Source organism: Balaenoptera ricei, chromosome 3 (assembly GCF_028023285.1).
Source record: "Balaenoptera ricei isolate mBalRic1 chromosome 3, mBalRic1.hap2, whole genome shotgun sequence".
NCBI lineage: Eukaryota > Metazoa > Chordata > Mammalia > Artiodactyla > Balaenopteridae > Balaenoptera > Balaenoptera ricei.
Genome location: NC_082641.1, coordinates 179,642,669 through 179,670,440, shown reverse-complemented (window position 1 = coordinate 179,670,440; position 27,772 = coordinate 179,642,669). Strand labels below are relative to the sequence as shown.

At 53.6% G+C, this 27,772-nt stretch overlaps 2 protein-coding genes and 1 long non-coding RNA gene across 10 annotated transcripts in view; 2 read left to right on the top strand and 1 right to left on the bottom strand.

The window, feature by feature from the left end:
- The window catches only part of ATCAY (ATCAY kinesin light chain interacting caytaxin), a 29,951-nt gene extending 19,720 nt beyond the window's left edge, over positions 1-10,231 (top strand). The window contains exons 6-11 of the mRNA XM_059918774.1: positions 838-969; positions 1,635-1,721; positions 5,289-5,387; positions 6,133-6,168; positions 8,565-8,636; positions 9,638-10,231. Of these exons, the coding sequence (XP_059774757.1) occupies positions 838-969; positions 1,635-1,721; positions 5,289-5,387; positions 6,133-6,168; positions 8,565-8,636; positions 9,638-9,719 (508 nt within the window). The 3' untranslated portion in view covers positions 9,720-10,231. The remainder of the gene's footprint in view (positions 1-837; positions 970-1,634; positions 1,722-5,288; positions 5,388-6,132; positions 6,169-8,564; positions 8,637-9,637) is intronic.
- The window catches only part of LOC132363196 (uncharacterized), a 52,691-nt gene that overhangs the window by 18,994 nt on the left and 5,925 nt on the right, over positions 1-27,772 (bottom strand). For all 4 annotated transcript variants that reach the window (XR_009502566.1, XR_009502564.1, XR_009502565.1 and 1 more), the window contains exon 2: positions 2,619-2,707. This is a non-coding gene — a long non-coding RNA (uncharacterized LOC132363196). The remainder of the gene's footprint in view (positions 1-2,618; positions 2,708-27,772) is intronic.
- On the top strand, positions 21,816-26,179 carry NMRK2 (nicotinamide riboside kinase 2). Of its 5 annotated transcripts, none has more exons than XM_059918759.1 (8): positions 21,816-21,868; positions 22,598-22,687; positions 23,715-23,805; positions 24,377-24,425; positions 24,510-24,666; positions 25,021-25,092; positions 25,469-25,575; positions 25,848-26,179. In XM_059918759.1, exons 1-8 carry the CDS (start codon positions 21,831-21,833, stop codon positions 25,931-25,933), a joined length of 690 nt encoding a protein of 229 aa, XP_059774742.1. In that variant the 5' UTR covers positions 21,816-21,830; the 3' UTR covers positions 25,934-26,179. The 5 variants fall into 5 exon arrangements, with proteins under 5 accessions (XP_059774742.1, XP_059774744.1, XP_059774743.1 ...); XM_059918760.1 differs by having other exon boundaries at positions 21,819-21,954; XM_059918761.1 differs by lacking the exon at positions 25,021-25,092.

Here is a 27,772-nt window from a genome sequence, read left to right as displayed (position 1 = left end):
ACCAAATAAATAACTAAATATTTAAAAAAAAGAAAAAGGGACTTCCCTGGTGGCACAGGGTTAAGAATCCGGCTGCCAATTGAGGGGACATGGGTTCGAGCCCTGGTCCAAGAAGATCCCACGTGCCGCGGAGCAGCTAAGCCCGTGCACCACAACTACTGAGCCTGCGCTCTAGAGCCCACGAGCCACAACTACTGAGCCCACGTGCCACAACTACTGAAGCCCGCACACCTAGAGCCCGTGCTCTGCAACAAGAGAAATCACCGCAATGAGAAGCCCGCGCACCGCAACGAAGAATAGCCCCGACTCGCCACAGCTAGAGAAAGCCCGTGCACAGCAACGAAGACCCAACGCAGCCAAAAATAAATAAATAAATAAATTTTAAAAAAAATGTTGTTTGAAAAAAAAAGAAAGAGAGGATTCTTCTGAAATCACTTAGGGGGAGACAGGGCTGGGACAGACCCCAGGTCCCTAATGTCCGGTGCAGTGGACTGTTGGCTGTGAGTGCCTGTTCCCCAGGTGTGTCTGGGGCTGTTGAAGCCCACCTCCCAGGATTAATGGAGACCATGCATATAAATCACTTGGCATCTAGTAAGTGCTCAATAAAATAGTAACTACTACAATCACTGTGCCCACTGACACAAATTTGGGGTGGGCTGGGGTCACCCCCCACCCCCCGCCCCGGGCCGAGTATGCCAGGACAGCCAACAACACCTGAACAGGTGTGGCTGGCAGAGGCAGAAAGGGCAGGTGCCCCGGGGGTTCAGTCCCGGGAACTGGGCTTCCTGACTCTGAGCCCCTCCGTCGGGTCCCCTGTCGTCTGTGTCCCGTGACCAGGTACGTCATCAGCAGTCTGGAACTCCTTGTGGCCGAGGATTACATGATCGTGTACCTGAACGGTGCCACGCCTCGGCGAAGGATGCCCGGCATCAGCTGGCTGAAGAAGTGTTACCAGATGATTGACAGGAGGTGAGTGGGCGGGTCTGGGGGACCTCCTCGGGGTGCAAGGGGCCCTGAGGTCCCTCTGAACGGTGTGCCGTGGTCAGCTGGGGCGGCCGTAACAAAGCGCCAGACTGGGTGGCTTAAACAATAGATATATGTTGTCTCCGAGTTCTCGGGGCTAGAAGTCCGAGATCAAGGTGTCTGCAGGGTTGGTTCTTTCTGGGGCCGTGAGGGAGAATCTCCCCGGTGGACACCTGTGTGCAAATGTCCCCTTTTTAGAAGGACACCAGTCATAGTGGATTAGGGGCCCACCCTACTCCTATATGACCTCACCTTAACTAATTTCTCCTACAGTGACCCTCTTCCCAAATAAGGGGGCTGCAATTCAACATGCCCATAATAGGTGCTCAGAACCAGGGGGCCCCCAGAAAATCTTTCAGAAATGGGAGACGCTGTGGCCACGAAGTCAAATGCTCAGACTCTAAATTAAGAGAGGTTGGAGACCAGACATCAGCTCTGCCACCTGCAAACTCTGCGAGGGGGCTTAGCTTTACCGAGATTCCACCTCTTCCCTGCCAATGGAGATAATCATAGCACCTCTTGGGCACAGAGAGAAGGTAACACCGGTTAGCTGCTCCCTCCCCGGGGCTTTCCCAAGGAGCCCATCTTGCTTCCTCTGTCTCCCCACGCAGACTGCGCAAAAACCTGAAGTCCTTAATCATTGTCCACCCATCCTGGTTCATCCGCACTGTGCTGGCCATCTCCCGCCCTTTCATCAGGTAAGATCATGACCTGTGCCCAGATAGCCACCTGGGTTTTTGTGTGTCTTATTTTTTAATCTGCATTTTCCAGCTCCTCTCTGATGAATCTATATGGTTGCGTTAAACAGTTTAAAATCATATGTATTGTTATTTAGTGACGAACATCACATCACGGGGTGGGGGGTGGGGGTGGGAATAGTAACAACCAGCTCTCCCATATTGAATGTTGGATACCTTTTAAAGTTTACAAGCCACAGCCCTGAAAGGTTGACTTTGCCGCGCCCATTTCATGGATGAGGAAACTGAGGCTCAGACTATTCCAGGGAATCACCCAGAGTCATACAGCAAGGTCACCAGCCCACCACACGCCCTCAGAAGGAAGCCCAGCTCCATCCACTCTGGAATCTGTGAGGGAGGGGCATTAGGATGCCAGGAGGGTCTGACCCACTCCTGGACAATGATGTGGTGAACTGATACATGTGTGTTTTGGGGGTGCCGAGACTACCCTCAGGTTTGATGATTTACCAAGAGGACTCACAGAACCCAGAAAAGCTGTTGTGCTCAGGGTTACAGTTGATTACAGAGAAAGGACGAAGACTGAAATCAGCAAAGGAAAAAGGTGTGTATGGGATTCCAGGAGAAGCCAGAAGGGAGCTTCTGATTGCCCTGTCCCAGTGGAGTTGTACCCAAAGCCCTTCGTTCTCCCTGCAATGACGTGTGACCACGTGTAGGAAGTACTGCCAATGGAGAAGCTGATCTTGGTGTCCAGGGTTTCCACCAAGGCTTGGCCACACGGGGATGGAGTGCCCACGCAGCCCCCTTAGTTCCTCAGTAACTGATATGATGGCCCAAGACCCCGCCAGGAAGCACATCTTTAGCACAGACTATGGGCCCCGGGTAAATGAAGACACTTACCAGATGGGACATTCCTAGGGCTTACAGGTGACCTCCTGTGAGTCTCAGAAGCTGGTTCTTTCTTTGGAATGTGCACGAGATAGAAGCACCTGGACACACAGAGCAAGTGAAACAAAATTAGTCATGTTAAACGCCCTCGTCAATCACATAAAACTAAACGTACATTTAATGTAATATAATTCAAAACATCGAATTAAATGAAGACCCTTCATTTCCATGTTCCCAGTGAAGAATCTGTGATGAGTTTAATAGACGGGGTCAAACTTTGCCTTGAGAGCATCACAGCGCTGAGGCAAGGAGGCAACTTCAGACACTCTGTTCAGTGACTCCCAAGCACCCTCAGACATTTGCACATTAGTGAAATCAGGCCTTTAATACACTAATTACGGGTCATTTGTGCTAATGATGACAATTACTGGGCAAAACGGTAGACACACACTTCAGCCTAACAGCATTGCCTTCTGTCCTCGACATCCCGTAATTCGGGAACCGAAATTTGCCTTGAATGCAGATAATTCTCTCACTTTGGGTTGCTTTTCCTACTTTTATTTTATTTTATTATTTTTTTGGCCATGCTGCACAGCTTGTGGGATCTTAGTTCCCCGAGCGGGGATCAAACCCGCGCCCTCGGCAGTGAAAGCGTGGAGTCCTAACCAGAGGACCCTCTGGGAATTCCCTGGGTTGCTTTTCCTGTGGTGAATTTCAAAGGTCTCATTTTGAGCTTTCAGAGAAATAGGAGGGGAGAGTGGGGTAAAGTAAGCTTCCCTGTTTAAAAGCCGAGGGAAGTGGAGACAGATTCTGAGCTGCCACCCAGCCCTAGCCCTGAGGTTCTGTGATTGTATCTCAAAAAGAACTCCTGTTTATTCCACGATGATCTAAACATGGGCACATGCCTCGCCCTGGACTGGAATTCTCCCTCCCGAGAGCCCTGCTTCCCAAGACAGAGCTCAGCTCACAGGCAGACAACATCGTCACATGGAAACCGGGTACCCGTTTCCAACAACAGACATGGCAGCTTTACCATGGCGTCCTCACGTTGGGATCTCGCCTGTATTTATAGCCCACTGCTCAGACCACAGGTGTCGCCTCTGTGCCCCCTAAAAACACCTTTGCAACCCATCAGATCATCCACCCTCAGAGCCCCCCAGACCCGGGGTATTCAGGTAGAGTCGGTCGGAGACTCACTCCCTGTCCCTGGGCCCTTTACTTTTCTGTCACACCAACTGGAGAAAGAACTCATGTTCCAAGAATAATTTTTTTTAATTAAGGAAATAAATTTCAGGGGCTTCCCTGGCGGTCCAACGATTAGGACTCTGCGCTTTCACTGCTGAGGGCGCGGCTTCAATCCCTGGTGGGGGAAATAAGATCCTGCAAGCTTTGTAGCTCAGCCAAAGAAAGAAAGAAAGAAAGAAAGAAAGAAAGAAAGAAAAAGAAAAGAAGTTTCAACTGCACGAAAGCGGTGGGGTTTATTTATTCCAGTACACATGGCCGCTTTGTGACTTTCTGTGGGAAAACCGTCTATCATTCCCTGATCGGTTACCAGTGGCCTCTGCTGAATAACCTGTGTATTTTTCTCTTATGGACACTGCAAACTGTAACATTCCTCATGGGTCTCCATTTTCTCCGGGTGCCGGAAAGTTTGAGCCGAATTCTTATCTAATCTCTAAAAATAGATGTAAAACTTCTTGACACAGTTTTGTAACTATGTGACTCTATCTTACTTTTTTCTTTTCTTTATTGTTATTTGATTATTTTATGACTTAGTGTCCTGTTACGTTCTCTTGGCCTTATATTTCTCATCTTTAGAAAAACTGATGTGAGGGACTTCCCTGGTGGTGCAGAGGATAAGACTCTGCACTCCCAGCACAGGGGGCCCGGGTTCCATCCCTGGTCAGGGAACTAGATCCCACGTGCATGCCACAACTAAGAGTTTGCATGCCACAACTAAGGAGCTTGTGTGCTGCAACTAAGGGGCCCACCTGCCGCAACTAACAGCCGGCGCAACCAAATAAATAATATTTTTAAAAAGGAAAAAAAAAACTGATTTGACCTTGAAAAAAGTTTATTGGACATTTTACCAAAATTAGGTTTAAGGTAATTTTTTAAAAAAATAATCACGAGTTCAAAGCAACGCGCTGGTGACAAAGCACCTCAGTGGGTAGCAGACGGCCAGAGCTGGGGTTTGGACCGGAACAAACCATTCAGCCCGAAAGAATGTGGAATGAATCAGCAGTCCCCATGTGCACCTGTCTCGTGACCAAATGACTACTGGTGCCATCCGGGCAGTGGCGATTGTGCCAGAAAAGCATTCTTGGGAAGATTCACACAGAGGAGCAACTCCTGGGGAGGATGGAGCCTGGAGTCTAGCAGCGTCTCTTTCCTCTCTGCTTCCTTCAAAGAATTTCCTCAGCTCAGCAAGGACTGGTGTCCAACACGTGGTCCAGGACGCTTCTCTTCTTGCAAGGGGAGACCCCGGGTTCTGCTCTGTTCCCCCACTAGGGGCCAGGGGTGGAGGCTGGCACGGGTGGGGAGGGAAGCTTGGGCAAAGGTGCTTGGGGCATCCCGGAATAGTGTTGCGTGTGCATCCCTGCCTGCCATCGCTCCTTCTGGCCCTGAGGAGCCACCCTGAGGGCTGGCTTTCAGATGTCTCCCTGCTTCTTCTCCCACCAGCGTCAAGTTCATCAACAAGATCCAGTATGTGCACAGCTTGGAAGATCTGGAGCAGCTCATCCCCATGGAGCACGTGCAGATCCCAGACTGCGTGCTACAGTGAGTGTCCCTGGGCCATGGGAACACCCCCCGCCACCTCCATCCCCATTGCCCCCGGGCTGCTCGCCTCTCAGCCCCCTCTGCTCAGCCCAGCCGAGCTGCCGGGGAACCAGACCTGGCTGGGAAAGCAGAAAAGAAGGAAATACAGTGAAACAAGCTCCTGTGAAATTACAGAACACAGCAGGCCTGGTTATCTAGTGCAGGCTGGGGGCCAGTGAGCCCTGGCCCCCTGGCTTGTCTTTATAAATAAAGTTTTATTGGCACACGGCTACACCCATCCATTTACAAACCATCCATGGCTGCTGTTGAGCTACAACAGAATCGAGAGGTTGCCACAGAGACTGGCCTGCAAAGCCAAAAATACTGATTCTCTGGCCCTTTACAGAAAAACTTTGCCCTGATGGAGGGGCCTATAGACCAAACCCACGTCAATGAGGGGGTTGCTTTATACTGGCTGTGTTCGGGGCTGATGCAAAAAATGTCCGCTGAGCCGCATCTACTCCAGATGCTGGAAAATACCAACCAAACAGATATCCCCTGCCCTGGGGTGGGGTAGGCGTGGGCAAGCTTGTAAAGCAACTGCAGGAAACATAAAAAAGACCAGTAGACCCATCAACTCCGGCTGTCCTTTCTGCTCTAAGACCTGGCGTGTATTCAGATGTGACAGTGAGATTGCTTCCCTGTTCCCAGAGGGAAGGGGATTCCCAGGCTGCAACTCATGTGCTTTCCTTTCTCTCTCTTCCAGGTACGAAGAGGAAAGGCTCAAGGCCAGGAGAGAAAGGTCTGTGCGGAGTGGCCTGTGCCCGGGCCAGGTTAGGGCTGGCGCTGAGCCGGGCCCACAGCTGGGGGGAAATTGGTGGTTTCCGCTCAGTGGGGACCCATGTCATGCACGCACGTAGCTCAAGGCCCTGTCCTTCTCTCAAGGGCTTGGAGTCAGGTCCAGGCTCAAATCCAGGCTCCCTCACTTAGTCACAGAGTGACATTAGGCAAGTGAAAAGTTCACAGCCACCCTGGGTTGGCTGTGAGGGTTATTGTGAGAAATCAGGACCAATGTAACCCACCGGACAAAAATAGTGGACTCCATAGAGAGTTCTCCTAGTAATAGTGGGGGGAACACAACCTGCTCCATGCTCGCCCCTGCCAGACTTAGCCCAGAATCGCCCCTTCACTGACTTATTGGCTAATTTTCGAGAGTAGCAGTGCTCACAGAACTTCAGGACTATTTCGGTCCCACCCAGTTATGGAGCCCTTATACCATTCCTGTATCCTTTCTCATCCCCCCAATCCCCACCCCTCCGCTCCAAGAGGAGGGCAGGGCCAGGATTCCTAAAAGCGTCTGATAGACTGGGAATCCGAGGCTCAGAGAGGGCAAGGCACCTGCTCAAGGCCACACAGCAAGTCTGAGAAAGAGTTGGGGCTTTCAGTGAGTTGAAAGCATGCCAGGCCCTGTGCCAGCCTGGGGGAGACTGAGGCGATTAAGACTGAGTCCTGGTCCAGAAGTTTCCTCGAAGGGCAAAGGGGAGGGTTGCCTCACCGAGTGAGGAAAGCAGATCCTGGGGCAGGACAGGTGATGTTGGCAGATGAGACACATAATGAGAAAAATTACGGCACCTTCACACAGCGTCGTTTAATAGTGATGAGTGTAAGTGGAGTGGAAGGGGGCGTGGAGGGCAGCAGGACCCGCCATTCCACGCCTTCCAGGGAGTTTTCTTCCTTCCCCTCCTCTCTCTTCTCTACTCCCTCCCTCCCTCCCCTTCCTCTTTCCTTCCTGCCCGTCTTGTTTTTTGTTTTTTTTTTTAAATATGTTTAGTTGCGGTAAAATACACAGGACATAAAATTCACCATTTTAACCATTTTTAAGTGCACAGCCCGGTGGCATTAAGCACATTCACATTGTTGTACAACCATCCCCACCAGACACCTCCAGAACTTTCTCATCTTCCCAAACTGAAACTCTGTCCCCATGAAACACTGACACCCCAGCCCCTGGCCCCCACCATCTACTTCCTGTCTCTGTGGATCTGACTCTCTAGGACCTCGTATACGTGCAATCAGACAGTATTTGTCCTTCTGCGTCTGGTTTATCTCACTGAGCATCATGTTCCCAAGGTTCATCCACATTGTAGCAAGTGTCAGAATCTCCTTCCTTTTTAAGGCTGAGTAATATTCCAGTGTGCAGATAGACCACATTTTGTTCATCCATCACCTCTCGATGGACACCGGGGTGGTTTCCACCTCTTGGCTCTTGTGAATTGTGCTGCTGTGAACACGGGTGTACAGTTGTCTATTCAAGTGCTTGCTTTCACTTCTTTGGGGTGTATATAGACCCAGGAGTGGAGTTGCTGGATCTTATGGTAACTCGATGTTTCATCTTTCGAGGAGCAGCTAGAATCTTTGCCACAGCGGCTGCCCCATTTGACATCCTCACCCCACCAGCCATGCGCAGTTCCAATTTCTCCACATCCTCGCCAACATAGTAACAAATGTTCTACGTTTAAGGTAGTGGCCATCCTGCGAACTTCCCTGGCGGTCCAGTGGTTAAGACTCTGTGCTTCCACTGCGGGGGCTGTGCGTTCGATCCCTGGTTGGGGAAAGGAGATCCCGCACACCACATGGTGTGGCCAAAAAAAATTTTTTTTTTAATTTTAAAGGTAGTAGCCATCCTGATGGGTGTGAGGTAGTCACGTCTGTCGGTCTGGCTTCTTTCTTTTCCTCCCTTTCTCCCCACCCCCAGGTCCCCCTCTCCTCTGTCTCTCTGTCTGAGTTACGCTCCTCCTGCCTCCTGAGGCTTAGCTATGGATGGGAGTAGAGAGATGACAGGACAAGCAGGGCGCCCACCTTCCAGAATCACAGCACACGGGCAGCAGCGTCCAGGGAGCAAGTGCATGAGGCCCCTGCGGCGGCGATAAGCTGAGATAAGCGCACCTAAGGAATGGCCCACAGCCCCTCCCCCTCCCCCTCCCCCCCGCCAACCATCTGCGTCCACCTTCATGAACCCCTGGCCATCCCATCACGCAGTCCACCCTCTGGGCCCCTGCGTTTCCCCGGGGGCAGCCAAACCCTCTCCTGATCGCTGTCGGGACATGGTGGGTCCAGACAGAGGGGCCAGTGGGAGCTGAGAGCCCCTGGGCCCACTTGGCTGGCTGGTCATCCGTCGTCACCTCTTTCTGTCCCCAGCGCAAGGCCGCAGCCAGAGTGCGTCCTGCCCAGGTCTGAAGAGAAGGCAGAGGCGGGGCTGGCGGAGGACAGGTAAGTGTGTGCAGATGGCCACAGGGCCAGAGCCCACACCCGCGGGGGGCTGCTGAGCCCAGGGAACCTCAGATGAAGGTGATCTGACATTACCATGGTGCTGAAGTAAGACCACCACTGTGAATGGGCCAGCATGAGGCCCATTCCATCGAGCCATTTTAATGTAAATTTAGTGCATCTGTAGTTTTGGGCAACCAGCACCTTCTCCAGTTCCAGAACATTCCACAGCACAGAGGGAGACCCTGTACCCTGTTAAGCAGTTGTTCCCATTCCTATCCTCCTTCTTTTTCTCCTTTTTTTTTTCCCGGCTGGGCCGCAGCATGCGAGATCTTAGTTCCCCAACCAGGGATAGAACCTGTACCCTCTGCAGTGGAAGCATGGAGCCCTAACAACTGGACCACCAGGGAATCCCTCCTTTTTTTTTTAAATCCAGCAACTCTCTACTGACAGTCCTTTAGTGCCTCACCCTGGGATGTGTAGACAGACGGCACGACCCCCTCCCTGGCCTCTAGAGGCCTCTCACACCTTTCCTGTCTCTTTCTTCAGGTCTGCCTCCCTTGTCGTACCCTCCTTCTCCTGTCCTTGAGCTCCTTGAGGGCAGCGGTTGCATCTTGGGACCACTGCCCCCTCCTCCTCCCACCCTGCATCCAGCACAGGCCAAGCACGGGGACCAGGGGCAGCTGATGTGGCCGAGAGACCAAGATCTGCTCTCAGATGAAGGTTCCAGCTGGTGACCTTTGTGCAGGTCCCAGTGGATGGGTTCAGCCTTCCCAGTGGGTGGACCTGGAGCAGCAATAGTGATTTCATTTTGTGGCAGCGAAGGGGCTCAGCCATTCTCACGACTGCCTGTCCTGGCTCATTTGTTACACAGCTGACACGTGCTGACACTTGCTTTGTGCCAGATCAGGGTGAAGCCATATTGGCCCTCATGGGTCTCATGGCCAAATGCCAAGGGTCCCCAAACAGGCAACTAATGCTGAGACTCCTTCCTTTTCCCACAGGTCTGCTCTGGCCACAGAAGATCAGGAAACAAGGTGGGTGGGAAGCGGGGCGATCTTGGCACCTTTTTTGGAAACATTCTAAGTGGAACCTACCCTGGGATGAGTGCCTCATGACTTATTGTTGATGGAGGGAGGATGCTGCACCAGGGAGGCAGGGAGACCGTGGTTACCATGACAACAGGGCCTCCTCTGGGGCCAGGCAGCCGGTCCCTGCTCCACTCCAGCGGGGCGTCATTAACGGGAGGCCCCAGAGCTGAGCCACACAGCGGCCCTGACTGAGATGTCCACCCAGAGCCAGGCCCCCTGAAGCCCAGGATTTTACTCAGCCAGAGGGTGCACTGTCTGCCCACAACCTATCTCAGTGTGTCTGCCTGGCTCTGCATGCCAGGAAAAGCCTCCCTGTGTGTCACGGGTCCTGGAGACCACCCTCGGGGGCAGTGGTTTGCTAGAAGGACTCACAGGACTCAGCAAAGCTGATCTGCTCACAGTTATGGTTTATTAAAGTGGAAGTGTGGGTACAGCTCAAAGTCAGCAATAGGAAAAAGAGCGTGGGGTGGGGTGAGGGGAGACAGGTGCACGCTCCCAATTGTTGTCTCCCAGGGGAGTTGTTTTGGGACAGCCCTTAATTCTCCCAGCAGCCAGGTGTGGTGATTCACACCAAGTGTCACCAACCAGGTGTGCTCATTTGAGCCCTGGTGTCCAGGGTATTTACTGGGGGTCAGTCATATGCATGGTGGACCTCCCACGTGGCTGACCTTAGTCTCTAGCCCCTCCAGAGGTTGAGCTGATACCACATGGTCCATGGCTCCTGCCTTAAATCACATTGTCAGCATAGACTATTCAGGGTGACCCCAGGTCCCAGGCAAACAAAGATACTCTTATCAGGAAGGACGTTCCAAGGGCTTAGAGGTGACCTCCCAGAAGCCAGGCAAGGGCCAGACCTTTCTTTGGAACCTGCAGGGTTAATCCTTGACCACACACTCTGCTACAAATATGTTACATGGCCCGGCCACATGCCTTAATACTACCCATGTGACCCAAGAAGCCCCAAGCTGAGAAATAAACATCAAAAATCATCTTAGATGAGTACTGCCCTGGGGACACTGGATAGAAGCAAGTTCTCAATGCATTTCTGACAAGACCATCTCAGTCCTTCTGGAGCTGAGTTCCCATCCACAGACACAAAACACGCAAGGAAATCATTCACCATGAGAAAAAGTCGGCGGGTACAACAAATAGCAGCATTAGACCTCCTCCTGGGAATCCTCAGGTAGAGATGATAAAAACAAGCATGTTTAAAATGATTAAATACATAAAAGAAGGAATGGTTGGGAGCAATGGATGGATGGACAGATGGACAGACAGATGGACAGGTGGGTAGGTGGGAGGGTGGATAGATGGATGGATGGATGGATAGGTAGATGGACAGGTATATGGGTGGATGGGTGGATAAACGGATAGATAGATAGGCGGATGGGTGATGGATAAGTGAATGAATAATGGATGGATAGGTGGATGGACGGATGGATGGGTGGATGGGTGGATGGATGGATGGATGGGTGGATGGATGGATGGATGGATGGATGGATGGATGGATGGATAGGTGGATGGGTGATGGATAAGTGAATGAATAATGGATGGATGGATAGGTAGATGGACGGATGGATGGATGGATGGGTGGATGGACGGATGGATGGATGGATGGGTGGATGGATGGATGGTGGATGGATGGGTGGATGGGTGGGTGGGTGGATGGATGGACAGATGGGCTGGTGAGTAGATGGGTGAGATGAAGCCTCCCTCCAGTCTGATCGAGGGCACCAGCCCTGGGGCCTGTTCTTTGGCTGGGGCACCAAGAGAGAAGTCCCCTTCAGGACCACACCTAGAAGGTGGGTGACAGGTGGCAGACCTTGAAAGGCAGGTGCCACTCTTGCTGCTGAGGGCACACCGAAGCCGATCAGATCATTCTTTTGGATTCCCCACGCATGGAACATTTTCCACTTTCTTTAAATACAATAATAATAACTTGACTGTGTTTCTGCCTCTCCAGCATGTCCTGAGGTGACGTGAGCACAGAGGAGGACACGAAAGAAGATCCCAGATGCCAGGAAACCTCTGTCGGACGCCCTCTGACCCTGGATCTTGTCCCCACCTCATCCTGAGTCACAGTCTCTGGGGGGTGTCCATCTCCTCCATCCACGTCTGAAACCCAACATCCTTTCCAGCTGCTTGAAAACTTTTTTTTTTAATGATGCAGTATTAGTGCATTTTGGAAAAGGACCCAGTTCTCCACCCTCTCACACTCATGAGCTCATGGCCAAGAAGAGCAAGAAGCGTTGAGCATGGCCTGTGTGTCCTTGGTGGCCTCAGAGACCCCCCACCACCACCACCACACCACTGCACAGAATCCTGGTCAGGACCCTTCTCTTGCTTGTCACCTGGTTCAGGTTGGAGCCACAGATGCCCATCGACTCCCTGGCCGGGTCTGGATTCCTTCTTGTGCCTTTCCTGCCAGAACAGCCCCCGCAGCCCTGGGCATCTGGCCTGGAAACTCAGCCCCCACCCCCAGCAGCACCGTGCCCCCCGGGCACTGCCCAGCCTTTGAACTCACAGCTTTTCCTTTGAACAGCCCTCCCCTTGCCTCCTATAACTTCCACCTTCTTAGGGAGCATCAGAGCCCACAGCACCAGTGAGGGCCGCTGATAATCATCCTTGTTCTACAGTTGTGAAACCACATCCCCCTCAATCTAGAACATTCTCAAGCCCCTTGAACGCGGAGGCCACGCCACAGGGCAATCCCAATCAATACCTCCTACCGAGGGAATGAGCCTCCCCACTTCCCTAATCCCCCCGACAACACGGGGTTGGGATGCGCCCCTTGGGCTCCCACCAGGAACAGAGGCCGAGAAACCAGTGCTGAAATAAGCTCATCCCAGAAACGCAGATCGAGAAAAAGGAAGATACAGGGTACTGAACGTTCGAGTATTACAAAGGTCACTGGGGAGAATAAAAACCAGCGGCCTGGATGCTACGACCACCTGCATTCAAAGGAAGCAGATATCCTTAGGACAAAAAAAACATTTTTCTAATGCGGTCGGAACGCCAGTCAGGTGGGCGCTAAAGGGAGTGAGTTCCCCATCTCTAGAGGCATTCAAGAAAAGGCTGGACGGTACTTGCACAAAGTGGTCCTCTGCGGTCCCCTCCAACCCTGAGAGTCTCTGTTTCTATGAATCTGAGCAAAAGTCGAGCAGGTGCATCGTCCGGCCCCTCTTGCTGGCCCTGTAGCTGGCTTCTTAGCAGGTGTCATCCAGGTTTGGTTGACCCTCCCTCCCCCAATAATTTCCCAGTAGGAGATTCTTGGCCTCAAAGGAGATGTTGAATGCTTCTCCACCTGGGACATCAAGGGGGTGTGTTTGGGGTTATCCCAATGGCAGGAGGGAGCCAGTGGCGTTCAGTGCTGAGCGAAAGGGACAGCAGTGCTTCCTGCATGTCAAGGAATTGTCCCACCCCAAATGCCAGTGGCTCCCGCCTTGGAAAATTCGGGGTTTCTAAGCAGCCTCGGGCCTGCATCTTTCTGGAACCCAGCACTGCTCCTGTGAGGCCAGGGCATTTGGGCGTCTGGTGGGGTTTTTTAATTTGTGTTTCTGCTCTGTTTCCCAAATGTCAAATAAAGGACAGGGACCGTGTTCCAGGCGCAGATGAGTTACATGGAGCCTGAGGCAGGAGAGGCTGGTGGATGGGCCTCTGCAGGCTGCCCTCCGAAAGGCCGCTCCATCCTGGGCCCGCTTGTCCCCCACCCCTGCCCAGAGCGCCTCCTTTTCTAAAAGGTGCCTGGGCACCTGCCAGGTCACCCCGAACTCCAGGTTCAAGTGGCTGGCTCTGCTCAGCTGAGAGGGACACGTGACCCGCGAGACCCGCAAGTCCACAGTAAATGCAATAACTGCTGGAAAGCCGGTGCCCCACTGGAGGAGAAGAAGGAGCCCGGGATAGGAACAGACGCATTCCACCTAACCCGACAATTACTGAGCGGCTGCAGAGGCGACAGAAGCACGAAAGAGGCAGACCCATCCCGCCCTCAAGGAGCCTGCAGCATAACAAGAAATTCCAGCACGGACCCCCTGGTTCACCGTGGCCCACCGACCACCCCTCCGGACCACCAGCAGCCATAGACAACGGGCAAGTGGAACCAAGGACGCCAACCCAACTTCACAGCCCCTCCAGAATAGAGAGAGACCCCCGGGGTAGCTGTCTCTAGGTCGGCCACCTGTCCACAGGTGTGTGAAGTTCTGAGGCACAGCTCCGTCCATACGGGGCCACTGTGTCCTCGGTAGCACCTAGGGCTGCTACCCACACCCTCTGAAATCGGCTTTGCGAAAGATTTGTATCCGCGGGGCAGTTTTTGGCTGAGATGCAACGGATGTCGAGCCCTCCTTGTAAAGGAACATTGCGTTTTCCTCTTGTGACACACGGGATGCATCATAAGTCCCTCCCCAAGTCGTAGTTCACACACCCATCCTTCCGACGGCGAGTTTTGTGGTTTTTAAAAACAAAAACAATTCATTCTGATTACTGTCGTGATATGAAGGCATCATTTCCATGAGCTTTGGGGGATTTTTATGTGAAATGAATAAACTATCACTGAGAAGGGAGGTTTGTGACTTTTGTCCACGTCCAAGGGATGTGGCACTGGTCTTGGTCACGGTGCAGAGGGAGGAGCTTTCACGGGATGGGAGGGGGCACAGCTCAATGCCAAGCGACCTCAGGCAACCTTGGGTGACTTTGGGCCATGGCCTATATCTCCTCTTGCTTCTATCTCCCATCTGCAGAATGGGAGCCCCGGCTGGGTTCTTCCCGAGGCCCCTTTTGGCTCTGCCTGTCTGTGATTCAGGTTCCTTTCCTGTCCCCAGTCTTCTCTGGAATCAAACTTAGTCAACAGTTAATAATATTAATTACTACTATTAAGCAATTCTCCAATCCCGGGCAGACACCAGCTGGATATCCTACAAATTTATCTCAGTCCTGACACTACCGGTTTGGGCAGACCTTACAGGCTAAGGGTTCAGCCCCACAAGACGGCCCTGACTTCAGACACCAGTCAATCTCAGGTCCTAGAATAGGGTACAATTCAGCAATAGTCAGATGGAAGAGATGCAAAAGGTGATGTGTGGGGAAGGGGGCGGAGCTTCCATGCCCCCTCTGGGCACCACCCTCCCAGCACCTCCCTGTGTCCACCCACCGGAAGCTCTACAAAAATTGTTTGGGGATTTTCATGGAGGCATGATGGATTACACCACTGGCCGTTGACGAAAGTTCCGTCCCTCTAATCCCAGGGTCAGTGGGGTCCCCTGGCCACCAGCCCCGATCCTGTGGTTTATAGGGCGTTTCCGAAAGTCACCTCGTAGCATAAACTCAGGTGTGGTTGAAAGGGCTTGTTATGAAAGCAAAGGATGCTTCCTTCATCTTTATTATCTGGAGCCATTTCAGGCACAGAGGACATAAGACCAAATATTATCATAAAAGGGACTTCCCTGCTGGGCCAGTGGTTAGAACTCCACGCTTCCACGGCAGGGGACACGGGTTAGATCCCTGGTCGGGGAAGTTCCACATGCTGTGCAGTGTGACCAAGAAAAAAAAATTTCCAAAAAAAAAAAAGTATATATCAAAAGATGTTCCCTCTTCTGATGTAGGAAATTACAAGGGTTTTAAGGGCTGTGTGCCGGGAACTGGGAACTAAGTCCAACTATGTTTCTTATTATAAATCATAATATCACAATAATAATAACAGTAGCAGTAATAATAATAGTCTGAGTCCAACCTAGCACAGTGAGAGGGGGGTCTGAGGCAGAGAGAGGGTATGTGGCTCACCTGGGGTCACCCGGACCCTGAGTGATTGGTCTGAGGTCTGATTCTGGGCCACCCCCGGCCACCCCATCGCTTGGCTGGAGACCCACGACCCTCTGCCAGCTGGACATAGGGGGCTGTGCCCCTCAAAGGGTCAGAGTGGACCCTCCCATGTCAGGTACAAGAGGAGTCCTCCCGTTGTCCCCGCCCAGGATTTTGGGACCTGCTGGTGGCAGGGATGCCAGGACAGGTGTGAGGTCCACACAAAGTCACCATCAGGTTGATGGCGGGAGCTGGCAGGTGCCAGCCCACCTGCCTCTGCCCTCCTGCTCCTCTGATGTCCAGTGAGGTGCCCTTCACCCAGCGAGAAGGTCGCTTCACGGGGGCTGGGAGGGGGCCTCAAGTAGAGGGGGCGAGCTGGCATGGAGGCGGCGAGGAAGAGGTGTTGAAGATGGCAGAGCTGGTGCTGGGATCAGGGGGTGCCCTCTTTGGAGGGGATGGACCCGCCCCTTTTTCCCACCCCACCGAGTCTCTGATTATCCTAAGGGGGTTCTTGCGAACCTCATTCATCCATTCGTTCATCCATTTGCTGAGCACTGGGGATCCCGCAGGGCCCAAGCACCCCTTATGTTGCTCCCAGCCCAGTGGGGGAGCTTGACACAGGGAACCAGGGCCTCACTGGGGACCAGGAGGAAAGTCCAGGAAGGGTCCCTAGAGGGAGGGTCCTCGGTGACTGGAGACCAGAGAGAGAAGTAGCAGTTAGCTAGGCCAATGGGTGGGCGGAGAGGTGTCCCCGGCGGAGGGCTCAGCAAGGGCAAAGTCCTGGAGGCCAGACAGAGCTGGGTGAACCAGGAGCAGGAAAATGAAGGGCGGCTGGAGTGCAGGGGGGTGCTGGGAGGAGATTTTTACTATTAGCGGCATTCAGCACATTCACAATGTTGTGCAGCCATTACCTCCGGTCCAGAGCTTTTCCATCCCCCCAAAAGGAGACCCCGTCCCCATTAGCAATCACCCCCCACCACCCCTCCCCTAGCCCCTGACAACCAGGAATCCAGTCTCTGTGGATTTGCCTGTTCTGGACGTTTCACACTATGGGACAGGATGGTCACTTTTAATAACCTTGGACCAGTGGGCTGTTTGAGGATCGGCAGATCTGCCCTGGGAGCCCATGTGCCAGGGTGAGCCGACCATGAGGCCTCCCAGCAGTGCCCTGCCAGGGCCTCTATCTGGGCATGTCACCATGTGGCTTGGGCCACATGCCCCACAAGGAGGCTCCCAGGAAATTCTTGCCACTGAAACTGAGCCAGAGGTCACACCCAGAGCTGGCTTTCCCCCTGCCTACGGGGCAGCTGATGGAGCTCAGTGTCACAGGTCCGGCCACGCTGAGCTGCCAAGAGAGGCAACTGAGACCCAGAAGGGGCTGGACGGGGGAGAAGCGGGTGGGAGCCAGTAGACAAGAACCCTGTCTTGGCCATTTGCTCACTCTGCCCCTGGTGGCCACCTTTGAAGTAAAGGTCACTGCTCCCAGTGACCTCTCCTGACCTCTGTGCCAGGCGAGTCCTGCCTGAGGCCACTAGGTGAGTCCATTAACCAGTTACCAACAAGATCCATCACTTTCTGTCTCCACCACTGGTTGGCCCTCAGCAGCTGTCTTGGCCACAGCGGGTCCTGCCGGTGGAATCGGGGGGGGTGGTGAGGGAGGTCATGGGGGTCCAGACAGGGCAGGGCCTGGGCGTGAGGACAGTGGGCTTCTTTTCTTTTCTTTTCTTTATTTATTTTTAGTTGTGGCATGCAGGATCTTTGTCTTTAGTTGCGGCATGCAGGATCTAGTTCCCTGACCAGGGATCGAACCCGGGCCCCCTGCATTGGGAGCGTGGAGTCTTAACCACTGGACCACCAGGGAAGTCCCTGTGCTTCTTTTAAATGCATATAAGAATGGGGAGGCGTGTGGCAAAGGAGAGTTGAAACAGAGGAAAGACAGCCCCTGGTCTGGGTTTTTACAAAGCTCCTCCCTCTGGTCGTCATACAGAGGTAGTTGGTTTAAAGAAAAACCAGTGCCAGACAGTTCAAGCTGTAAAACCGATTGTACTCAGGAGCCATTGCAATGGCTCCACTCCTAACGCAGCACAGGCAAGAAGGTTCACAGCCAAGGAGCCGGTGAGGTCAGTGGACAGAGAATCACTAGGAGGAGACGTGAGGGGTAAGGGGGGGATTCTGGCTACATTGACTTAGCAGATTCTTGCTGAAATCCCCTCGTGCCGGTGGCTGGATTCAAAGATCTCCTGCCCCTCCCGGTTTCATTCATTCCCTCTGCTACCATTTAGAGAGCCTCTGCCTTTTGTGGACCCACCCTTGTTAGGCACCCGGGACACATCAGAGAACAAGACACATCTGACCCTGCCTGCCCAGGAGGGAATGGGGATCCAGAAAGGCTTCCTGGAGGAGGGGACGGACGTCCAAGCTGACACAGGATGGCTTAGTCAAAGTTAGCCCAGGGGAGGAGGATTGGGTAAGAGGAAAGGGGTTCCTGGAAGAGAGAACAGCTTGTACGAAGGCCCTGTGGCAGCAGCTCTGGGTGCTGAGGGACAGGTAAGTGATGGGTAGGGCAGGGCATCCTCCCTTCATAAAGCCTCCTGGAGGTGGAAGCCCAAGGCCAAAGAGAGCCTCCCTCCCTTGGTTGGGGCCAGCAGCCTCCCTTTATAAAGATGAGAACAGGTGAGGCACAGAGAGGCAAGGGTGGGGCCTGAGCTCCCCCAGGTGGCAAGTGGCAGGACCAAGATTCAAATGCAGGATTCTTAACCAGGGGTTCTTAAAAGTGTGTCCAGTGTGGGTGAGGGTGGTGGTTGCTGAGACCCTTTCAGGGAGTCTTCAAGGTCAAAATCACACATGAGCAAAAGATCCATTCAAAGTGCAAAGACAGTGACTTCCCTGGCGGACCAGTGGTTAAGACTCTGTGCTCCCCTAAGATCCCACATGCCGCACAGTGTGGCCAAAAATAAAAATTAAAAATTAAAATAAAATGAAAAATAAAACAAAGTGCAAAGATAGACCAATGGCCTTTAATGGAGCAGAGAATGAAAGAGAACAGGCCACCTTCATAAACCTCTACCTGCCCAGTTCGGGTGTAGGACAAAGAAGACTACCCACGATGACCTAAAAAGGCGAAAAATCCTCCGCTCTCTGTGTGAAGCTGGGTTTTCTTCCTATACATCAACCGAGACAACTACGGGAATGGGCTGAACGACAAGCAGATGTGAGAATCCTTCTAAACCAGATATTAAAGAGATTTGCAAAAATGTAGAATATCACTCTTTCACCTAAAAAAATTTTTTTTAATTTCAACAAGATGAATTTATTCTCTGACAGTTCTGGAGGTGAGGAGACTGACACGGGTCTCACGGGGCTAAGATCAAGATGTGGGCGGGGCTGGTTCCTTCTGGAGGCTGCACGGGAGCATCAGTTCCCGCCTTTTCCAGCTTCTAGAGGTGGCGCATCCTTGGCTCACAGCCCCGTCCTCCATCCTCACAGGCAGCAGCGGGGTATCTTTCTGAACCTTCTGCTGTAGCTACATGTCCCCCCCCCTGTGATTGTAGCTGGAAAGGTTCTCAGTTTTTTTTGTTGTTAATTGAGGTGAAATTCACATAATATACAACTAGCCATTATTGTAAAGTATACGATTCAGTGACATTTAGTGCGTTCACAATGCTGTGCAACCATCACCTCTAATTCCAGAACATTCTCATCACCCCAGAAGAACACCATATAAGTAATCACTCCCTATTTTCCCTCTCCCAGCCCCTGACAACCAGGAACCCACTCTCTGTGTCTGTGGCTCTGCCTGTTCTGAACGTTTCCCGTCAATGGAACCACACACTGTGTGTCCTTCTGTGTCTGGCTTCTCTCTCTGAGCACTGTGTTCTCAAGGTCCATCCATGTTGTAGCGAGTGTCAGTGTTTCACCCCTTTTCATGGCTGAATAATATTCCATGTGTGGATGGAACACAGTTTGTGTATCCATCATCTGTGGATGGACACTTGAGTTGTTTCCACCTTTTGGCTCCTGTGAATTATGCTGCTATAAACATTCATGTAGAAGCTTCTGTGGGGACATATGTTTTCATTTCTCTTGGGTAGACACTTTGAAGTGAAATTGGGTCATAAAACCGCCAACTGTTTTCCACAGCGACTGTCCCATTTTCCATCCCCACCAGCAACACACAGGGTCGCCGTTTCTCCCCATTCTCACCAACACTCTTTATCGTCCATCTCTTTGACTATGGCCATCCTAGTAGGCATGAGTTGTGTCTCATTGTGGCTTTGATTTGCATTTCCCTGATAATCAGCGATGCTGAGCATCTTTTCACGTGTTTGTTGGCCATGAGTATATCTTCTTTGAAGAAACGTCGATTCAGATTCTTTGCCCATTTTTAAATTGGGTCGTTTGTCTTTTTGTTGTTGACTTGTAAGAGTTCTTTATATATTCTGGCTAGTAATCCCTTACCATATATCAATATATGACTTGTAAAAATTTTCTCCCACACCCTGCTTTGTCTTTTCACTTTCTTAATAATGTCGTTCAATGCACAAGAAATTTTTAATTTGATCAAACCCACTCCCTTAATTTTTTATTTTTAAAAAATGTTATTATTTTTCATTAAAAATATTATATTTGGGACTTCCCTGGTGGCGCAGTGACTAAGAATCCGCCTGCCAATGCAGGGGACACAGGTTCGGTCCCTGGTCCGGGAAGATCTCACATGCCGTGGAGCAACTAAGCCCATGCGCCACAACTACTGAGCCCTCGTGCCACAACTACTGAAGTCTGCGCGCCTACAGCCCATGCTCTGCAACAAGAGAAGCCACCGCAATAAGAAGCACGCGCACCGCAACGAAGAGTAGCTCCCGCTACGCGCAACTAGAGAAAGCCCGCGTGCAGCAACAAAGACCCAACACAGCCGAACATAAATAAATTAAATAGGGCTTCCCTGGTGGCACAGTGGTTGAGAATCTGCCTGCCAATGCTGGGGACATGGGTTCGAGCCCTGGTCTGGGAAGATCCCACATGCCGCCGAGCAACTGGGCCCATGAGCCACAATTGCTGAGCCTGCGCATTTGGAGCCTGTGCTCCTCAACAAGAGAGGCCGCGATAGTGAGAGGCCCGCGCACCGCGATGAGGAGTGGCCCCCACTTGCCGCAACTAGAGAAAGCCCTCGCCCAGAAACGACAACCCAACACAGCCATAAATAAATTAATTAAAAAATAAATTAATCAATTAATTAATTAATTAAATTTAAAATATATGTATTATGTTTATGTGACCATGTAGTGATCAGTTGTCTTTTTTTTTTTTTTTTTTTTTTTTAGTTGCAGCATGTGGACTCTTAGTTGCGGCATGCGGGATCTAGTTCCCCCACCAGGGATCGAACCCAGGCCCCCTGCATTGGGAATGTGGAGTCTTACCCACTGGACCACAAGGGAAGACCCTGGTTGCCATTTTTTAAAGTTAACAAACCTTTAATTTTTCTCAGTTTTAATGTATAACGTGGTAAATATTATCCATGATGATAATCCATTTAAACAAAAGCTCCCCGGGGCCTCAGTCCTTTTCAAGAGTGGAAAAGGGGTCGTGAAACCAAAAGGTCTCCTCTGGTGGGGAGGCGGGGTGGGGCATGTGGTCCCATCTGGTCAGTAAGGGGGCGGGGATCAGCAGGGCCCTGCCTACCCCACCCCCTAGCTGCTGAGAGGCCTGAGGCCAAACGCAGTGACGCCAGCCCTCACATGGGCGCCCGCTGAACAGCCCCTGGTGTCACGCTGAGATTTCCTGGCGGCCAGGGTCACCAGAACGAAGCTTAAGCTCATCTTGGCATCAACCCCCTTGGAAAAGGAAGTCCCCTTTCGTGTGGAACCTCTGGGGCTGGCCCGCTGCTGTCGCTGGAGACGGGGGAGGGGGGTGAGTTCCTTTTCTCAGCCCCCAGAACCGGCCTTAATGTCAGGGTCAGGCGAGGGGACACACCGGGCTGGATATTTTTAGGGAGGGAAGAGGTGTGGCTGGTTATCTGCCCCGTGGGCAGTCTGGCTAGGAGGGGCCAGGCGGGGAGGAGGAGGAGGGGGCAAGAGGCAGCGGGGTGACTTCCACCCTCACCCCCCTGCCCGGCCGACCCGTGACTAATTTAGGCAAAAGACAGCGTGGAGCTATTTCCATCCAGTGGGAACAGGTGCGGCGCCCCCAGCGCTCTACCCCCCACCCCCCGCCCCGCTTCACCGCGCCGCCCGCGCTCCCCATAGGCCGTGGGCCGCCTCCCTGGAGGCGGCCTCCGGGCTGCCCCAACCTATAAAGGCGCAGGGTTTTCTCAATGAAGCCGGGACGCACTAAGGAGTCGGGCCCAGCCAGGTACCAGGGAGTCGGGAGTTGGCCTGCCAACCGCGGTCCCCGCCGCTCCTCCGCGCGGAGATGAAGTACATTGTGGGCATCGGAGGGTGAGCGTCCAGGGCCCCAGGCGGACCGCCCCGCGAGGGAAAAGGCGCGGAGCTCGCGGGAGAGGCCGGCCGGGTGCTCTCCTGTGCGGGCCGAGGTGGCCTGGGCAGGAGGCCGGGGAATGAATGGAGGGCTGCCTGGCGACTGGTGTCGCAGGGACCCGATGCCCAAGGTCGGAGTGCGGGGAGGTGTCTCTGCCCTCTGTTCGGCGCAGGGCCGCGCGCGGGGCCCAATTTAAAATTTCCAAATGGAAGTCACTTCCCCATGCCGCACCCCTGACTAGATTCGGGGTGGGGGGGGGAATAGAAGACTTTATAAAGCCCAGGCCGACCTTCCTTAAGGCGCGTGGGCGGGGAAGAGGAGTGAAACTCCGACCCCAGGGAGGCACGTGGGCAGGTGCTGCGGGGTCCCCAGAATGGCACTCCCCTGACTGTGTGGCACCTGCCTTTGCAGCCACTTCTGCTGACCCCAGGCAGGGGCCTTGCCTTCCTGGAGATTTATTACCAGTAACCAGGCCTTTTTAAGATGATGCCTTGGAAGCATTTTGCATAAGCAGGGCTGGCTTGGCGCTCCCACCTAGGAGGTCACCCTGGGTCCTCCCCCTCTTGGTTTGATGCTCCATCACCCTCTTGAAATTCCTAATAGAGTGAGACCAGGGCCCTCCATTTCTGCACGTTCTGTAGCCGGCCCTGAGGGCACGGTGTATCTTTCAGCAACAAGTCAAATTAACATCAGGTATGTTCTAACCTGCTCTCCTTAATGTATGGGGGTCACCTTTCCCATTGGCCCTTTTAAACAGCTGCAGGTCCCCCCCTTCCACACCCAGCTTTCCACCCCTGATTCCTAGGCGAGGGACAACCAGGTCAAGGGGACACTTATTTCCAGAAAGGCCTGACAGTTAGCCTTCTCTGTCCTTCAGCGGCCCCAGTCCAGAGTCCTTAGGGTGACCATCTGTCCTGCTTTTCCTGGGACTGAAGGGTCCCCAGGATTTGGGACTTTGAGCACTAAAACCAGAGACGTCCCGGGCACACCAGGATGAGGTGGTCACCCGGCTTTGCCCATTCCTTTTTTTAATAATCCTTTCCCTTTGTCATAAGGTGATTATCTCTTCCCGGTTTTGCAGTGAACTGCTGGTTTTCCTATCACAAATATTTTTTTCTCCCCCAGTTTGCACTTGCTTTAACAATTTGGCTTTTTTTAAAGCCCTGCTGAGGCTAAGTCACACGTGGGCCTCAGTTTCCTCGAGCTCCGGGCACCACCTCCTGGGTTTGCAGTAACACTGGACGAGTTTGAACACAGAAAGCAGTGCTTCCATGACCCCAGCCAAGACTGTGTTCGCTTTTTTGTTTTCATACCCTCTGCCCCCTTTCTCTGTTTCATCAGGCAGGTGAGCACAGGCCCTTGCCTGGCCCTAGTGGGCAGTGGGCAGTAGTGGGCCCGGCAGCCCAGATCGACTGATTAGAAAGCCTCCTCTGACCTAACATGAATAGAAATACCCTCTTAGCTCTACTGTTTTACAGGCCTGTGTTTGTTTTGCTTTTTTTGTTTTTGGCCACGCAACTTGGCTTGCGGGATCTTAGTTCCCAACCAGGGATCGAATCGCGCCCCCTGCAGTGGAAGCGCAGTGTCCTAACCACTGGACCACCAGGGAAGTCCCTACAGGCCTGTGTTTTAGATTTGAGTCTGATCCTGGGGGCCCCTCAGACCCGGACAGGTCCAGAGAGGGGACCCAGGCAGCCTCACGTGTATGCTCTCCCCACAGCATGACCAACGGCGGCAAGACCACACTGACCAACAGCCTCCTTAAGTCACTGCCCAACTGCTGTGTGATCCACCAGGATGACTTCTTCAAGGTGGCTGCCCTGGCCAGGGGCGGGGGGTGGCAGCCCCGAGAAGGAGACTCAGGGGAGCAGACCCCTCCCGGGGCACCCTGGGCTAACCCGAGTCGGGAGATCGAGGGACCGGCGATCTCGGTTACTGAGCACCTACTGCGTGCCTGGCACGTTCTCACGGCACACCCGTTCCCCATGGGACAGATGGGGAAACTGCGGTTCCCAGAGGGGGCGTGCCACCTGGGTGGTACCCTTTATCCTCTGCAACTCCACTTTCCCATCTGCAAAATGAGCTCTGAGCCCGCCCTTGATGCTTTGTGGAGGGTGAGGGAGTAACTAGATCATAGATGCAAAATCCCCCCGCTCCTGGTCCCAACAGTCACAAGGTTGGGGAGGGGTTCTGAATGCCAGCCTGGAGCCCCCCCCCCACCCCCGCCTGGGACCTCGGAGCCTATGACTATCAGCTGCAGGGGGCCGAGGCAGGCAGGGGCACCCAGACCCTCACTGGGGGCTCTCCAGGCGCTGTCACCCCAGGGTGGGGTAAGGTGGGAAGGCGGGCACTGAGCCCGCGGCTTGGGCTCCTCTGTTTCAGCCCCAAGACCAAATAGCAGTTGGGGAGGACGGCTTCAAACAGTGGGACGGTAAGGACGGACGGCAGCCCCGCGCCCCCTGCCCTCGCTGCCCCATGGCCCCCAGCCCACCAACACTCGCTTTCCCGCCCCCAGTGCTGGAGTCCCTGGACATGGAGGCCATGCTGAGCACCGTGCAGGCCTGGATGAGCAGCTCCCGGAAGTTCGCCCGTGCCCACGGGGTCAGTGTCCAGCTGGACGCCTCAGACACCCACATCCTCATCCTGGAAGGCTTCCTTCTCTACAGCTACAAGTGAGCATCTCCAGGTCTGGGCCCCGGACAATCCGGGCCCTCCTAGGTCACCAAGTCTCTATTTTGACAGACAACCTTGCTGGGTGACCCTGGGCAGGACATCGTACCTCTCTGGGCCCATCCAAATTGGGAGTGAGGGAGGATTCCATCCTCAGGGTGGGGGGCTAATGTGGGCATAGTAGGAGGCTGGCCGATGCTGGTCCCCTCACTCATCCCTAACCTAATCAGCCCAGACAAACCGCCACACCTCCCCCAACCAGCCCTCATCACCCAGGAATGTCCCTGGAGGCCAAGGCCATGGGGGGTTGTGTACTTTGACCCACGGGCGCTGACCGGGTCCCCTACCCCTGCCAGGCCCCTGGTGGACTTGTATAGCCGACGGTACTTCCTGACCGTCCCGTACGAAGAGTGCAAGTGGAGGAGAAGGTGAGCCTGGGGGCCCTGTCTGCATTCCCAGGTGGGACCAGGAAACTGGGTAATGCCTGCTGGACACACGGCCACCCTGAAGCTGCAGGCTGACGGGCAGCAGGCACCTGGGTGGCCAGTGCTGGGTTCCAGAGGCCCATAGCCTGGGGCCTGGAGAGTGTGGCCCACCCATGCCCTACCCTGGGCATCTCCCAGGCCCACCGGGGAAAATGCTGGAAGTTGGGGCACCCAGGCCCCACCACGGGGCCCCTGAATCAGTGGGGTCCCCGTTCTCAGTGGTGCCGCCCCGACCTAGTTCCCGCACCCCAGGCTCTGCTCATGGCACCACCCTTGGGTGACATGGGTGTTGCTCATTCTCGCCCATCTCCCTCCCCAGTACTCGACGCTACATGGTCCCCGACCCCCCCGGCCTCTTCGACGGCCACGTGTGGCCTATGTACCAGAAGTATAAGCGGGAGATGGAGGCCAATAGCGTGGAAGTGGGTAAGTCCCTGAGTAAGATGAGGCCAGCTCCTCCCCATTGGGACCATTTGGGAAACCTGAAAGTCCCTCCTCAAGTCTCACCACCAGTCTCTCTCGCTTTGGGCCCCAGAGGCTGGTCTGTTCCCGCAGGCTGACTCTGCAGGCCAGCTTCCTCCTGACCAGCAGTCCTCCAGTCCTCTGTGCGCTGGCCGCCCGCCTCCTGGTGGCAGCCCCAGTAACCCGGGCCGCGGTAGGGCTCCCAGGGCCCCTGACTGTGGCCTTTCTGATTTCAGTGTACCTGGACGGCACGAAGTCCCGCGAGGAGCTCTTCCACCAAGTCCTGGAAGACATTCAGAACTCGCTTCTGAACCGCTCCTAGGTGTGGCTGGAGAGGAGGGGCCCAGCCCCCAATGCAGGGACCCAGACACAATTCCGGCCACAGTACGGCCAGGCTGGCAGCATCCCAGCCAGACACTGCGTGACCATTTCCCTTTGGGGAAGTCTGTACATATGAGAGTGGAGGCCCCACTCACAGCCCAGCATCTCAGGGCCCGGGCATTCTGTCCCGAGATGCTTCTGTAACCTCGATGGCGGATTACATATTAAACCTGATCCTGTTTTATAATCGTTGGGGTCCAGCCTGTTGTGTTCGAGGTGCTGAGAGGGACCCTCCTGCCCCGTTTCCTTGGTGCATTGGTGGCATCGGGGGGGCGACACCAAGGGCTCTGGGCAGTTACAGTCTCCACCTGTTGGACCCATGGCAATGTGACCCTGGGTGGCTGCTTGAGGGTCTTTGGGCCTAGCTTCCTCAAAAGGGAAATTTCCTGCCAGCTTTCAAAAAACAGCACAGCACGGCCCAGAGCAGGGGCTGGGAGGTCAGCCAAGCCTGAGGGTGCCCCTGGCTCTTAGCTGAGCCCTGCTGTCACTGCACCCTGGCGCCTCCTCCGTGACTGGAGATGACACCTACTTCTCATGACCCAGGATGCTCGTAAGGACACACTCTCTGTCCCAGGAACCACATCTCCCTGAACCTTCCCTAGAATGTTGGTGAGGCAGTTTATCGTATACACCCATTTCACAGATGGAAAGACTGAGGCTCAGAGATGGTCAGTGGCTTGGGAGCTGGGATTTGAACTCAGGTCTCCTCAGACCCTGTTCTTTTTGCCCAAGGGAGGTTGGAAGGCTCCCGTGGAGACTGAAGACAAGGTGGGGAGGGGGAGGGTGGACGGAGCAGGGGTAGACAGGAGGAGGACAGGGTACCCCTTGACCTGAGGGTGATACCCCAGGGCCAGCCGTGGAACTGTAGCAACCCACCCCACTCAGTCCAGAAGGGCAGGAAAAACCTGAAGTGTAGACAGTTTTGGACAAAGCCATTGAACATTTGGAAATTATGGGGAAAAAAAAAAAACCAATTACCATATGACCTAGCAATTCCACTCCTAGAGAAGATTAACCAAAAGGATTGAAAACAGGTGTTCAAACAAAAACTTGTACATGAGTGATTCAAAGTAGCACTATTCACAGTAGCCAAAAGGTGAGAGCAACCTAAAAAGTCCATCAAATGATGGATGGATAAACAAAACATGGTCCATCCACACACAGCCTTAGGAAGAAGGAAAGTCTGACACTCAGTACAACATGGATGAACCTTGAGGACATGATGCTCAGTGAAATAAGCCAGACACAGAAGGACAAACACTGTATGATTCCACGTATATGAAATGTCCAGAACCAGCAAATCCAGAGAGATAGAAAGTAGACTCATGGTTGCCAGGGGCTGGGCTTGGGGGGGAAGGGGGGGTGCGGGAGTGACAGATGATAGGGACAAGGTTTCTTTTTGGGGTGATGGAATGTTCTGGAATTAGAGGTGATGGATGGTTGCACAACATTGTGAATGCACCAACTGTCACTGAATTGTTCACTTAAAACGATTAATTGTATGTTATGGAAATTTCACCTCAGTAAAAAGAAAAGGAAGGGATGGAGGGAGGGAGGGTCAGGGCACGGGGGCAGTGAGGGTTCCGTGTGCTTTCATGCTGTACTTGCAGTCGGTGGCAAGAAGGCTGTGGGGCGAGGAGTGTGGGTGTCCAGAGCCCTGCCCCTCACTTGCCACACAACACTCCCACTGTCCTCTGAGCTTCCTGCAGTGGCATCCATGGAGTGGGGTCTCCATGTGCCCCAAGGCTCCCTGCCCTTCACCACAGAATGGGCTGGGCAG

What these genes read in the sequence shown, in the direction of transcription:
- NMRK2 (XM_059918759.1), top strand. Translation starts at nt 21,831, where the DNA reads ATGAAGCCGGGACGCACTAAGGAGTCGGGCCCAGCCAG. An exon ending in ACAAGTCAAATTAACATCAG is followed by an intron (nt 22,688 to 23,714) that starts GTATGTTCTAAC and finishes CTCTCCCCACAG; the next exon opens with CATGACCAACGGCGGCAAGA. An exon ending in GAGTGCAAGTGGAGGAGAAG is followed by an intron (nt 25,093 to 25,468) that starts GTGAGCCTGGGG and finishes CTCCCTCCCCAG; the next exon opens with TACTCGACGCTACATGGTCC.